The 15,482-nt window shown below is 40.0% G+C and overlaps 1 protein-coding gene across 1 annotated transcript; it reads right to left on the bottom strand.

Moving 5' to 3' along the window:
* Window positions 1-2,365: 2,365 nt before the first annotated feature.
* PLGLB2 (plasminogen like B2) lies at window positions 2,366-14,432 on the bottom strand. The gene is made up of 6 exons (XM_054677531.1): window positions 14,381-14,432; window positions 13,955-14,059; window positions 9,760-9,895; window positions 8,506-8,612; window positions 5,150-5,252; window positions 2,366-3,346 (listed from the first exon to the last, which is right to left on the bottom strand). Exons 1-4 carry the CDS (start codon window positions 14,430-14,432, stop codon window positions 8,507-8,509), a joined length of 399 nt encoding a protein of 132 aa, XP_054533506.1. The 3' UTR covers window positions 2,366-3,346; window positions 5,150-5,252; window position 8,506.
* Between the last annotated feature and the right edge of the window lie 1,050 nt (window positions 14,433-15,482).

Below are 15,482 nucleotides of genomic sequence, written 5' to 3' on the forward strand. Positions count from 1 at the left end.
ACAAAACAAAAGTTTAAATTGGCGTTTGTAAACTCTGCATGAAAGCCAGGTTTCTCACTACTAGAAAAAGAAAAAAAGTTATAAATAAGCCAAGGAGAATTCCAGAATGAATCCTGTGGTGCCAAATATATGTTAACTACAAGGAATAACAGTGACCTTACACTGGAAACACCTTAACCATGGGCCAAGGTTAAAGATATAACAGCTTTCTCACACCCCTTGCACAGCTACTCCCAATGTTAACATAACTGTTAACAAATTATCAAAACTAAGAAATTCGTCTTGGTATAGTATCACTAACTAAACTCCAGACCTCAGTCAGGTGTTCCCAGTCTTTCCTTCAGTGTCCTTCCTCTGTTTCAGGATTCAATCCATGATCCTTGACACTTGGTAGTTTGTCAGATGTCCCGCTGTATGGGTTTGTTTGATGTTTTCCCATGATTAGGGATAGACACTGCAAGACTCAGAGCTACTTTACAAAGAAGCCTCTAGGGAGCTCCCCAGAGAAGACAGGGGAGACAAAACAAGGACACTAGAGGAAATTTTAGCCTCTGACATCCATGACTATATAGCAAAGAGTAAACAAAGCCTAACTCCTAGCCAGAGAAACACAAAATCTCATGCTAAAGCCTTATTTAACTCAGTTCCTTTCACCCAGTACATCATATACAGCCTCAAACAAAAAATTACAAAGCATACTAAAAGACAAGAAACCCCACAGTTTGAAGAGACAGAGCAAGCATCAGAACCAGACTCAGATATGAAAGAAATATTGGAAGTATCCAACCAGGAATTTAAAATAACTAAGATTAACATGCTAGGGGCTCTAATGTAAAAACGGCATAACATGCAAGAACAGATGGGTAATGTAAGCAAAGAGATAAAAACACTAAGAAGAAATAAAAATGAAATACTAGAAATAAAAAACACCATAACAGAAATGAAGAATGCCTTTGATGGGTTCATCAAAAGAATGGATATGGCCAATGAAAGAATCAGTGAGCTCGAAGAGATGTCAATAGATACTTCAAAAGCTGACACACAATGAGAAAAAAGAATGAAAAAGAAAAAACAGAACAAGAGTCAAGAACTGTGAGACAATTACAAAAGGTGGAACATGGAGACTTTTTGGAAATACCAGAAAGAGAAGAAAAAGAGAAAGAAAGCCAGGCGTGGTGGCTTACGCCTATAATCCCAACAATTTGGGAGGCCGAGGCGGGCAGATCACAAGGTCAGGAGATCGAGACCATCCTGGCTAACACGGTGAAACCCTGTCTCTACTAAAAATACAAAAAATTAGCGGGGCGTGGTGGCAGGCGCCTGTAGTCCCAGCTACTCGGGAGACTGAGGCAGGAGAATGGCGTGAACCTGGGAGGAGGAGCTTGCAGTGAGCTGAGATCGTGCCACTGCACTCCAGCCTGGGCAACAGAGCAAGACTCTGTCTCAAAAAAAAAAAAAAAAAAAGAGAAAGAAACAGAAGAAACATTTGAAGCAACAGTGACTGAAAATTTCCCCAAATTAATGATAGATAAAGCTATGGTCTGAATGTTTGTGTCTCCTCAAAAGTTATATTGAAACTTAATCCTCAATATGATTGTACTGAGGTGGGGCTTTTGGGAGTCAATCAGGTTACGAGGGCTCTATCCTCAGGACAGAGATTAGTGCACTTATGAAAGAAGCCCCAGGGAATTAGCTAGCCCCTGACACCATGTGAGGACAAAGCCAGAATGTGTCATCTATGAGGAAGCAGGGCCTCACCAGACACTGCTAGTGCCTTGGTCTTGGACATCACAGCCCCTAGAACGGTGAGAAATAAATTTCTGTTGTTTATAAACTCTCCAGTTTATGATATTTTTGTCACAGCAGCCCAAATGAACTAAGGTAGACATAGAGGAACGGATCCAGGAAGCTCAAAATACATCATTTCAATAATGATCTTTAAAACTTTGTATGAAATTACACTGATCATTCCGCTGGCTGCTGAATGACCTGGCACCGTCTCAGGGTTTTAGTCTGGAGTTTTTGTTTATGCACATGGCCTCACGGAGAACAATATTCACCTGAAGTGACGGCGCTTCTCTTTTTATGTTGTCGAGAAGCATGATTGGCTCTTTTTTTGCAAAATTATTCACAAACTTAAACTTTGATTCAGAATTATTGAAGTAACATGGTGAGGCAGAGTAATATGTGACTTAAATTTTATGGAGTACTAAGGAAAATGGGCAGACTTAATATAAAAGTGGTGCATTGGTGGTGCTTAAGGGCAAATACCGATAACATGGTGTACAAATAAAGGATCCCGATGATTCAAACAGGTGGAAGTGATGGGAGAACTGAGTTGTCACACAGTACCATATCCACACTGTCACACAAATCTCACCTTTATTTATTCCCTTTTGCACTAATGTAGCCAGAAATGTGAAACGATGACAGTTTTTTCAGTAGGAATTTTTTTTTTAGTTTTTAGCATTGACCTTTGAGGTGCACTATTAAATTGCTCAGTCCATGAAAATAACGGATTGCTGATTTAAAAACTGGTTCCTTGCTTAGCTTCAGCAAAACAGCAAAGTCTACCATATTAAATGTGTATTGTTTATTTGATTTTTATTGACTTTGTTGTTTTATTTTAACTACTTAATTGCAAATCTGTCTTGGGGTTAACACTGTGTAAGAGTTTTAAGCATAAGAAGTTTGTACTTAGGGTTTAGATGTAGTTTTATATTTGTACATGTTGTTGTAACATTTTAATAATAATAATTCAGGTCTGCTGGGCATGGTGGCTCACGCCTGTAATCCCAGCAATTTGGGAGGCTGAGGCAGGCGGCTCACCTGAGGTCGAGAGTTCAAGACCAGCCTGACCAACATGGAGAAACCCTGTCTCTACTAAAAATATAAAATTAGCCAGGCATGGTGGCACATGCATGTAATTCCAGCTACTTGGGAGGCTGAGGTAGGAGAATCGCTTGAACCCAGAGGCGGAGGTTGTGGTGAGCTGAGATCGCACCACTGCACTCTAGCCTGGGCAATGAGAGCAAAATTCTGTCTCAGAAAAAAAAAAAAAATCAGGTTAATTCTGGGATCTGAGCAAAGTTTTGCTCCTTTCCGAGAGGTGAACACGTTACACAATTATTAATAATATCTCTGTGGGAAGGGGCTTTACAACAAATTATTTTACAGGTGAAGGGCAGAAATGAAAACATTTTCTAGAGCCACTCCTGCCCTTCACACTCAGGAATGTCGCAGTAGTCATATCTCTGTTCTGGATCAGTAGTATAGCACCAGGGCCCCTGCGCATCGTTGTCTGGATTCCTCCAGTCCCTCTGAGGGGTGTGTAGCAGGTGAGAATCTGGGGAAGATGGAAGAGAAGCACTTAGACTATATTCTAAAAATCAGCTTGCTATTAGCAAGGCAGAAGGAGATGCTCTCGATTCCCATCTGAGATTGTCATCCAAATGCATTTCAGCTGGGTGCTGCAGCATTTGTGTGGTCAGATTTTCAATTTCTCTATTGATAGGCTGCTTCTGGCACAGTAGCTAATATTACCATTGCTACTGTGACAGCCAAGTCTTAGACAGAGAGCCAAAATATTTTTATTGCACAGTCAGGAGAAATATAAAGGCCTCAAAAGCCTGCCATGGTCTTAATTCATTCCAAACACCTGCTTTTGTCAGTTACCCTTTTCTCTGTAAAAATTTTCGTAGTTAATACCATTTTGTCCATGTGAACTATGTGCCAGGAATTCCACTAACATCTTTCTACACATTCTCTCTTTTAGTCCTAATAAAAAAACCATTTGAGGAAGGTGTTATATCCCTATTTTACAGACGAGAAGACTGAGTGGCAATGTAAAAGAAAACAAAACAAAACTTGCCTAAGCATAAATAGCTATGAAGGAGCAGATCAAGAATTCAAAGTTGATCTGTCTAATTCCAAAGTCCTAGTTTTCTCTGAAATGCAGCTTGAATTATTGGGGATGGAGGAGGGATTTAAGCTTATTTTCAATTCTAGAGATGAGCTGCTGTATAGAGACAACCATTTAGATGACAATCACAAGACTTACAGTCTAGAAAGGCAGGTTTTATTTCTGGTTCTTCTGAGAACCTATTTGGGGTAACCCCCACCCCCCAAGACCTCAGTTCCCTCATGAAGATGAGCCTAGACTACCTCATAAAAATGGCCCAGAGTGTCTCCATGGCCCCCGATAGTCTCTGACTTCGCCATTTGGTTGAATCAGTTTTCATTAACTCACGGGGAATATTTGATCTGCTCATCTCATAGGGATATAGCAAAGGCAATTTGTTGAGTGTTGGGGGAATGGATAAAGGTGAGTAACAGGCACTAAGTTCCTATTTGATAAGTGTCATTACTGAGAACTTAATGCCACCTAACACCAAACTGGGAAAAGCACAAAAAAATGCACTAAAATAAATAATAGGCAAGTTGCGACATTTGAATTTCACGTATCTTCATTTTCATTTTTATATTTTATTTACTATTTTGCTCCACAATTTGAGTCAAACATGTGATGAGAGTTCTAACTTGATATGTTTACTTCAGTCCCAAACATAGTCATCTTTGGTCTTTTCTCAGATTTGGCCTAAAACTCGTAGTTTCATTGATTTTTTTTTTTTTAACTAGGCATTCTTCTATGTTCTAGGTCTTCAAGAAACCTCCATACCCAAGAAAAAATAGAAAGCAACCATGTTCTACTATGGTGCCAAAAATAGTTGAACATCGACATCAAAAAGATTCTTTCTGTCTGCTTATTCACATATTCTGGTTTGAATTAAAAGTGATGAAATTATCCTAAATACAGTTGGCCCTCTGTATCCATGGGTTCCACATCCACAAATTCAACCAACTGTGGATGGAAAAGACTTGAAAAAGATGAGAGAAAATAACAATATGACAATAAAACATAATACAAATAAAAACAATACAGTATAACAATGATTACATAGCATTTACATTATATTAGGGATTGCACAGGAGAAGGTAGGTAGGTTATATGCAAATACTGCACCATTTTACATAAGGGACTTGAGAAGCATGGATTTTGGTAGCCACAGGGGTCCTGGAACCAATCCCTTACAGACACAGAGGGACACTTTACAGTAGATGAACACAAAGATGAAAGGGAAAGTCTGACCTAGGTCTGCGGGGAGAAGTGGAACTCCATTTTTGACAGGTGATGCCATTTTTTGTTTTGGACATCGTCCCTCTCTAGTTCTTTCCATTCCCAGTCTTGCACTCTGAAAGATACACCGAAGGAAAGTCCACACAGTGGTCAAAGTCTTTCACAAGACACCACGTGAAGGTCTGCACAGCATAGTCACATTGAGAAAAAGATCTCATGCACCAGACCCCCTGTTTCTGCTTTCTAAAAGATCATCTTTTGCATCTGCAAAAAGGCTGCAGTAAACTGGGCCATTCCATACTTTGATTCATGTATTCAAATGCCACTTATGAGCTCTCTGTGTATCGAGCCCCACCAGGATGCTGGGGACACACGGGGCACAGTGCAGCCAGAGGCTTGGCCGTCATAGAGCTCACATTCTAGTGGAATCAGGCAGGGGGGTTACAGGAAATATTCAAGGAAACAATACAAAATGAGATCACTTAATGATGATACATGGATACATGTTACATACATGATGAGACACAGTAAGAGAATGGGGAAAGGGTTTTTAGATGGGGGAATGGCAAGCTTTTCCGAGGCTGAAAGAGATCCAACCCACTTCTATTTCTTCAGGCTCCCAGTGATATGAAAAAGTGCCAAACAGGGCTATAAAATTGTGGTCTACTGTAAATGGTTTGCAGTAAAAGTTCTCAACCAGCTTCCACTCAACCAACTCACCAGTTAGACAATGGGCCGTCTCCTGTGTTTAAAACAGTCCGGTGCCCATCTGGGTCCACATGCAGCTGGCAGGTGTTTGCTAGTGTGCCCACCCATGTCTGTTCCCCCCACGTGAGTTATGTGCTTACAACGAGTCATTTCTTTGCATTTTCCAACTTTCTTACATTTATATTTAATTAAAGATGATCTAAACTGAGAAATGAATGTGAAAATAAACAAAGCTCTTTTTTGTTTGGTTTGTAACTAAATTAAATGTTTTTAACAAGTTGAAACGTGAATCATTTAAAAAATTGCTATCAGATCCACAGAGGGCAATCCACTCATATAGTTGACTATAAAGCTTGAGGAGGAATTCATAAAAATCTAAAGGTTTTACACATGCAGATTGATTAATAAATGTCGAGATATGGTCCACTTCAAAAATAAGGAAAGTAATTATTGCAGATGTTGCACGAGAGCATAGTTTATGCAGGAAATGCACCAGAGACCTTCTACTGGTGACCCCATATTAGAAGAAAAAAAGCCTCTGCTCTACATCAAAAGGTGTCAAGTACACTTGTGTTTTCAATGAAAATATAAAATGTTTAAGGTATATTTGCACCATCATTTAAGGTTACCCACTTTAGCCATTTTTAAATTCACTGATCAATCACATGGGGAAAGTACTCCTAACATACCTACAGCAAACTAATGCTTTTAACCCAATACTACATATTATGATTGCCAGTACATCTTCATTGGGACATAGTATTACAGTAGACATAAGACACTCATCAAAGTGTAAACTCAAGGTACTTTGTGAAAGGGAGGTCTAGGGGTCAAGGAAGATTTGCAAAGGAGGTGATGATTGAGCTGACACCTAGGCGATAAGAAGGAGCTGGCACAGCAGGACAAAGGTGAAGAGGGTCCCAGGCAGGAGGGCGTGTGCTTGGGGTGGTGAAGGAACAGAAGTAAGGCCAGAAACTTTGTAGAAAAGTTTAGCAAGCCAAGCAAACAGCAGCCGGGGGTTACGTAAATAATGCCGGGCCCTGGCACATTTGGGAAGTCTTTGGGTCTTATTTTAAGGGCACTAGGAAGGGCTTTAAACAGGGAAGTTACATTTCTTCGAGATCAGGTGTACAGCTACAAGTAGCCCCAACCAGTGGTGATAGGGTCTTGGACTCGGTGAAGGCAGTGTGGCTGGTGGCAAGTGGCAGAAGTAAATGTGATCTAACACTGACTGTTCCTGGCAAAACCCTGGCAGGTAAGTTAGCAGCAGGTCAATATCCCACAGCAAAGAAACAAGGACCAAAAAATGACTGACTTTTGACTTTTCACTTCTTTTTTGTTTGTATGTACCCACCGGAGTTTATATAACCTTTTGCTCCCTTCTGTCACTTTGAAAACAAGCAAACTAAGCCTTCAAACTTCACACTTCAAACTCAACCTACAGTCATTCCCATGTTCCTTCTGGTTAACAATTTACAAATGACATATTTAAATGTTAGCATTTTGTAAAGAGAATCAGGAGAATCAGGGGTTTTTTGTTTTTTTTTTTTAATCTGGTACAATTAGGTGATCCTATTTAGTTTACCGTTTGCTTGCTACTTGTAAGAACTAATAACTTCACCAGATAAAGTTTAGATTTAATCTGTACTTTAATCTCAAGAATTCGAGATAAATAGTGGTAAGGAAGAAAGTACAATGGGTACAGCTAATGAAACCCAGGAAGATGAGTCAATGCATAGAAATAATTCCAACCCAAATAAATACTATTTAAAATGCTACTTGGAGTTTTGCCGTGATACTAGACACAATATGGCAAATCATCCTCAAGAATACAAGAACTAAGGTGTTTCCAGTCCTCTTTAACACCTGTGATGCAGGATATTTGGAGAGCTAAATTGTTATTATTAACGGTCTTAATACCTGGCCACCAACACAGTAGAGGAAACAGTTTTTAAAGTGTCATACATCTCTTCAAATATTCATACGCTTAATGAAACATTCGCACATCTAAAAAGGCATGCAATTTCTATTGAAATCCTGTGTGCCTCTTATTCTAAGCAGTGGGACTATTGACCCACATTTTAAAATAAACTATAGAAAAGGAACTGTAACTTTTACGCATTTTAAAAAGACAACATATCAGAAATCTGAGAAAAATAGAGACCATGTCCCCCAACATGTGAAAAATTTAAGAGTAAAAAATAAGATTTGTGTCCCAATCTAAATGTTTCTGAGAATTAAAACACCTCAGTATTTCTGTTTTACAAGGCTTCGTCCAGATGTTAGGGCCCGAGGACCATGGTCACCCTGCAGAATAAGAAGCCAAGACCAAAAGGAATGCTTAGACTTCCCATCTCCTTGTTAAATATAAAATAATATTTTAAAAATCTTATTTTCAGGGTCATAGAGGTAGAAGTGATTTTGTAAATCTAATCCTTTCATTTTTTGAACAAAAAAAAAATTAAATCTAGGAGGTGAAGTAATATACTCAAGCTGACATGGTTAGTTAGTAATCAAATCCTGTCCTAACTCAGAATTCAATTTTACAACACCATAGCGCCTTCCTCCTCTGGTCTCATAAATTAAAGATAGAATAGAGAAAGAGGAAGAGTGGGAGGATGGGGAGGACAGTAGGAGGAGGAGGAAGAAAATGTACTCACTTTACTTTTCAAATAAAACTACGTCTCTCATCCTAATGATTATGGAGGACTTCCTGTTTTCAGCCATTATCACACATTGTTGCTCTTTACTGTGATATTGGAATGCCCTGCAGAACGAAGCAGGAAATCCAATAAGTATTTTTCTTTATTTAAAGAAAACAAATGTTTATTAATAAATGAGAAATGCTAAAGATCATTGAATATCTTGAGGGACCAGAGAGCTCAGAATTGCTGCCTCTTTCAGTTATTTGGGCATGGCATCGATGAAGTACTGAACAAAATACACCAACGTGGCAGTAAATCTTATCTGCCCTTACCTTCCCTCCCTCATAATTTTCTCTTTCTTTCTGTTTCAACTGCTTTACTTCTTCTTCACTCATCTTCTTAATTTTTGTTTTTGGGTCAGAAAGAAGCCACTCTGGTTGCTTTGAACCCATTCCCCAAGATAGTCCATCTCCATGACCTCCCAACTCTGATCAGTTCCCCTGAACCTCTGCTCCACATTCCACCCTGCCCTGGCCCCCGACCCCTCCCATCTCCATCCCGTGGTCCTGCTATGGGTGCTCAGTCTGGCATCCATAGCTACTTTCCCAGGCTCATCACCTACACAAAGTCTCTGCTTTAGTCAACTTGATCTCTTAATGGTCCCCCTCAGAAAGTGCAGGGCCGCATCTTCCCCTGCCTTCCTGGTGCTTTTCAAGAGCTCTCTCAACTCCAAACCCAGCTCGGTTCCCACCTCCTCCCTGAGCCTTCTCTAGCTGCCTCAACCTTAGGCACTGTTCTTTCTTCTGGATCTGGGTAGAGCATGCATTGATTATGCCTGTACCTCACTCAGGGTGTCTTTTTTTTTTTTTTTAACATTATATCCGGTCACCTTAAATACTGAAGGGCAGGCACTGGATCTTGTAGCTATAAGTCATTGCTCAGATCTATCTAGGACACTTTCATTCATATGATCCTCAACAAACATTTACTGATCATGATGTTAAAAACTGGAGCTCAGAACAATAACTGCTAATGTTTATGTCCGGTGTAAAAACAAATAACTTCCTTTTAGGGTATTTTTCTAACGAAGACTCCAATAAACCTTAACAAGAAGCTGTTAGTATGGCTTCACATACTATGAGCAAATATAGTTCCAAACTCTGGCTCCATAAATTTCTCTTTCCTCTTAAATCGTTAATAAATGTGTGAGTAAATTACTTGCCATCTGAATTACAGATTTCTGGGTAGGTGCAACGACGATGAAAATACCTGCAGGTGAATTCTTTGTCCTCCTCACATTTTGCTGCACATTCTTCTCTGCTTCCTGCCCCCAGCTGCTTCTTAGTGACACTGAACAGTGAAGCCCCCTGGGTATTCACATAGTCATCCAGAGGCTCTCCTTGACCTAGAGGTGGGAGATCCAAGTGGAATAAATGGTCAGTAAATCAATGCCGATGTCTAATTGTCATGACTTCCTTTTAATCTATTTGGTTAGCATTAACCAAATAAAACTTGCTGTTTACTGGAAGTAGAATGGGTAGCTATCAATCAAAATGTTTAGTTAAGAACACACAGTTGGGCATGTGGACATAAATAAAGATGGCAACTAAAGACACTGGGGACTACCAGAGAAGGGAGAGAGGGAGCGAGGCAAGGGCTGAAAAACTACCTATTTAGTAGGTATTTAGCTCACTACCTGGGTGATGGGAATCATTTGTACCCCAAAGCTCAGTGTCACGCAATTTAGTGATGTAACAAACCTGTACATGTACCCCTGACTCTAAAAGTTGAAATTATAAAACAAAGAAAAACAGTTTCATTAACAGATTGCAAGATAGTAAAAGATTAACTGGATTGATAAACAGGTTAGAACTATGGAACCACTACTATGTTACCATATTAGTGGATATAAATCCTTAAACAAGAACAAATTTTATGTTTGCTATCAATTGTGCCATGTCATGAGAGAAGAGTAAGGCACCATCAGTGGCAGTTGTGTTACCAAGATTGATGTTGATTTGTTCATCCCTGGGTAGAAACGGAACTTGGAGGCCATTGTTTGATTTCCTACAATATGCGCTTTGGTTCTGACACTGTCACTTGAACTGGTGGGAAGCATCCTCTGAATGGTCCCTCCTTGAGACACATAAATTTTGGTGCATAGATGATGGTGGAAATAAACAAGAACTGAACTAAATTATGTTGCTACCTTGGACAAAAATTGGGCAAAACACTGGAGGGTAAGAAGCTCCCCAACAAAGAAGGCCATTTTTGTACTGGGCTGATGACAGTCACACAACACTACTAACTGGGGAGAAATCAGTTTTTCCAAGGTGTTGACAGGTATCTGGATTTCGGAGGAAATTGTAAAAAAGCAGAACCTGGGACAAATACTGGTCTTGGTTTTTCTTTGAGATCAAATCTGAGACAACGAATCTGTCCGAAAGCTGCTTTCTGCCTGGTCGTGGCAGAGGGTGGCCAAGGGGGCCTCAGCTGTGCTCCCACCACAAGGCTACAGGGTGTTCCCTTGTCCTGAGGCTCTTCCAGACATCTGGCTGAGCTTTGGTAGGTCTATTCCAAGCCTGGAGATGCCAGCTCCATCCTTCGCACAGAATGCTAGTGATTTTCACAGGGGTAAGAGGCCAAAAGAGGCTAATAAAATGAAGATAGCCAAGCTCCATGGAATTAGACAACAGGACAACCTTGACCACTTTGAGGGGCGTGGTGGGGGCTGCAGGCAGAGGGAGTGGGTTATAGAGTGACTAGGAGAGCAGTGGAGGCGGCAGCAGGAGACAAGCCTGGCTCTGAAGACAGCGAGCCCTCCAGGGAACATGCGGTCAGGGGAGGTTCTGAAAGATGACACACTGCAGAGCGCATTGGTTTGTATGCTGATGACAAATATCCAGTAGGAAGGCGAATGAACAGATTCTCATTCTCAGAAAGGCCCGTCCTGACCTCCTGAGGGTACACAGAGCACAAGGGGCAGGACAGGGAGGAGAATGCATGCTCATCGATTCATGCAAAGTCCTCGGCCAAAGTCCCCCTGCTCCCCGCGTCTGGGACTTTGTCCTTCCTCAATTTAAGACATTCCGGGCTGGAAAAATGGATTATTGAGCAGGAGTTGGCTGATGCATTCTAAACCTAATCCACTAAAAAGCACTTGAGAGATGTATCAAAAGATCACAAAGAAATAGATGCTTTAGGCCCACATCCATGTCTTTACCCCGCACTTTCTGCCAACTTGAACTCTCATTTCCAAGAAGAGTTGTGTTTTGGTTAATTCTATAGCTCACAGTGTGACTTCAAAACACACAATAAATCCACAAAGTGTGTCCTACGGTGAGTTCAGTTAAACTTTCTGAAGAGTTTTTTTGAAGTGTAGCAGAGCAGGCTACAATTGATATTCAGAAAAAGAAAACTTCCATTTATTTCCCCCTTCAATTAAGTTCTCTGTGTCATGTTATTATGCTTCATAGCTCATCGCTGCTCAGATCCCCTCCCCAGCTCCTGTCCCTAGGAAATATCCCAAAACAGAATCAAACTTTTTTCTTTTTAATTTGAAATAATTTTCCCCCATTTTTTTTTTCTTATTCACCTCTAGGACTCATATGGCAATAGGATTTGATAGGGCTTATTTGCTGGCAAGGAAACATCAAACAAATCTTTTAGTGGAAAAATACATTTATATTATAGGCAAAATGCAGATGTATATTGCTACTGATGCAAATGTATTTTATTAATGGTGTGAGAATTTCTTCCTCACTGTGGTGTGTGAATGTGTATGCATATTTGCATGTGTAAAAGACTTAATTTGTGAAATGGAAGATGTTTCTCCACTTCCCACTAAGCATGGCTGTAAGAGAAACTTTTTCCTCTCCCCGGGCATTGCAGCACACTGGAAGGATGATACATCCACAGAAAGCCTGGCTTTCCAAAAGAGCTTATGAGAGAATGTTCCCCCCAGGTTGGTTAAAACATATGTTAATCCTGTGGCAGAGAAGTTTGTTCTAGCCTTTGGGTGTAGCCCACTGAATAAGTTCACAGTGATCTATGTCATAGTTTCCATGCATTGAAATATAATATTCATACCCCCAACATACACCAATTTCTTACAAAAATTTCTTTAATTTTCTCCTGCTCTGTATTTTGTTTGATAGCTCCTTGAATGGCTTCCACTAAAATCAAATGTATTTGACTCTAAAGTGCAACTTGTAAAATTTTATCTGGTAATTTATAGATTGAATTTCAAGTATACATTATTTACATGAAGAACTACTAGCAAATCGTATGATTCCGTTTGTATGAAATGTTCAAAATGGCAAAGATATAAATACAGAAAGTAGATTAGTGGTTGCCAGAAGCTGCAGATCGGGGGTAACAGCTAAGGAGAGTGGAGTGCGTTTTTGGGGGTATGAATAGTTTTAAAATTTATTCTGATGGTGGCTGCACAACTCTCAATATATTGAAATCCATTGGATTGTATGCCTAAATGGGTGAATTCTATACATTAATTATATCTCAATAAAGCTTTTTTTTTTAAAAAAAAAGAAAAAGAACTACTAGGACATGTTTAGAATATTATCTCAAAGGCTTAAACAAAGCTGAAAAGTGAGAAGAGCCCTAGATTCCTTCTGGGAAACCTGGCTTAAATCCAGTTTTCTTTATTTCCCAGATTTGAGAATTTGGTCACTGAGCAAATAACATGATTTTCCTAAGTCTAGATTTCTTTGTTTATAAAATGAGGATGAATATGCTACCCTACCTATACCGTGAGCTAAATAAGCTAGTATTTGTAAAGGACACACACTCACACTCACATTCACACACAGGTATGTATGTATGTGTAAAAATGTAGCGACCTAACCCAAGCACTAAGTGAGTATTTGGTGAATCACTATCTGCACACAGCACCTGGCAAATGGATGCGTGTGATTTTTCCGGGGATTAGAGGCAAACGTTTACTGATGGAAAGCCTTCCTCAGGCCATAACAAAGGGAGAAATGCTGAGTCCCTGACCCTGCCGCCACCATGAACTGGTGAGAGAACAGAATATATTCAAAGAGAAATTTCATTGTTTTAACTTGCAAGTGAGGGGAGCATGACACCGTAACAGAGATTATAGAAATTAGTCAAACTGAGAACCAGGCGAAGAGCTTAGCCATCCTTTGCATAGTTAGCTACATTGGCTCTTTTTCAATTAGACTGGCCATTATGTGGGTGCACTCATTTAGATTTGAAAAACCACCCATTATTTTCTCTGCGCATTCATTCCAGCACACTGACAATCTTCACAGGAAAACTAAACTTATTTCTTGAAGAATTCCTCAATCTTATACAAGATTTTCAACTGGGAGTTTCATGAATCAAAAATTAAATGAATTGCACATAAAGCCATGGCATATGTATTTGTACTGCATTGTGGGAGAAAAAATAATTATTATAATTTTAAAAAACTATGTCTTACCTGATTTCAGAAATAAAAGAAGTAGAAGAACCACTTCCTTATGTTCCACTTTGGGACTGGCCAGCAGTGCCCAGAAAGTGTGTCCCAATCCCAGGATGTTGTTGACTTACATGAGAGTAAACGCATCCACAAACCAGATAGTCAAATTAAGTTAATGATTCTCTCAGAGACCCACGCCACTGGCTCAGCAGGGTTCAAACATGACCTTGAATAAAGGGTCCTTACAAAATGATTGAGGGTGGAATCTGCAATAGATGCTGGGAAGTGGTGAAAGCAATCTCCCCCCTCAGCTGCTCCACGCTGCCTTCATGTCTCCTTACTCCTTCCCTCACCCTTGTACTTTATCTCTCACAATTAGTCTTATTTCCTCCCCTCTTCCTTTATTCCCTTTCTTTTGGAGAAAATGAAATCAGAAAAGTATCTCACATTTGCTGGAACCTTCCATGACGGGACCCTCTGCCAAGCGCTGCACGTCCATAGCCTCCCTCAAGCTTCCCAACAGGCAGTGCTGTTCTCATTCCTGCTGTACCAGGGATGGGGCTGAGGCCTTCCCCAAGGTTGTGTCGCTACCCAGGGGTGCAGCTGATAGACAAAACCCTTTCAGGTCTTGGATGACAAACTTAAGTTAGGTGTAAATGTTAATATCTCCACATCCTACACCAAATGACATAGAAATTATGACATAAGTGAAAGTATCTTATTATCTTCAAAATTTCTTTATTCCCAGTGAACTCACATGTTTTCTGTAATTATAAATTATAAGACATCAATCTTTCCCCCAAATGAACGTATGGCATATTATTATATTCTCATTCTCATGAAATAAAGCAAGACTGGTAGCACTAAGTGGAAAGCGTCTATCTCAATTTTAAATGTTGAATCTGTACTTTTCCCTGGCTTAAGTCTAGAGCAACCAGGTAGTATATATGTTGTAAAACTTCTATTTTAGTGTTCAAAGATATTTAGCAATAAATCAATTGACCTCTCTATTTTAGATGTGAAATAAGGACCAGAAAGCATTGTTCGTCTTTCCAGGCAGTGAAATTCCTGCCTGTTCATTAACTGACAAAAGAGTAGAGGTGGGAGCCCAATGGTCTTGGGTGGAACGTCCTGTGGAATTCCCTGGGATTGAGGAATCATGCAGAACCCTCAAGAAGAAACCACACTGGGCAACAAGAGGGTGGCCCCATGTGAGGAACAGGGGGACCGAATCGCATTTCCTGATTTCCTATTTTAGCCTCACTCTCTTCTCTCCTCAAATTCTTACCACTCCCTTTATCCTCTCTGACTCACCTCGTGGCCCAGTTCATTAAAGGGGACAGAAGGTGGAGACAAATTGAGAAACCAGCAGTGGGCAGACATTTTATTTTTAATGTGAAATGTCTCTTAAGGGGCTTATGTTGATGTGCTTGAGAAAGTACTTTAGGGAAAAAAAAAACAAATTCTACTAATATATAATGCTTCCAGCATGTATTTATTTCCACTTAAAATATTATTGTAGCAGTTCCTCTTGGATAAGGCACCTTGG

This window comes from Pan troglodytes, chromosome 12, assembly GCF_028858775.2.
Source record: "Pan troglodytes isolate AG18354 chromosome 12, NHGRI_mPanTro3-v2.0_pri, whole genome shotgun sequence".
NCBI classification, from domain to species: domain Eukaryota; kingdom Metazoa; phylum Chordata; class Mammalia; order Primates; family Hominidae; genus Pan; species Pan troglodytes.

Coding starts and splice junctions, on each gene's coding strand:
- PLGLB2 (XM_054677531.1), bottom strand. CDS start 14,432: ATGGACGTGCAGCGCTTGGCAGAGGGTCCCGTCATGGAAGGTTCCAGC. Junction 14,060..14,380: donor CATGGAAGGTTCCAGCAAAT/GTGAGATACTTT, acceptor CTCTCATGTAAG/TCAACAACATCCTGGGATTG. Junction 9,896..13,954: donor TCTTTTATTTCTGAAATCAG/GTAAGACATAGT, acceptor TCCCACCTCTAG/GTCAAGGAGAGCCTCTGGAT.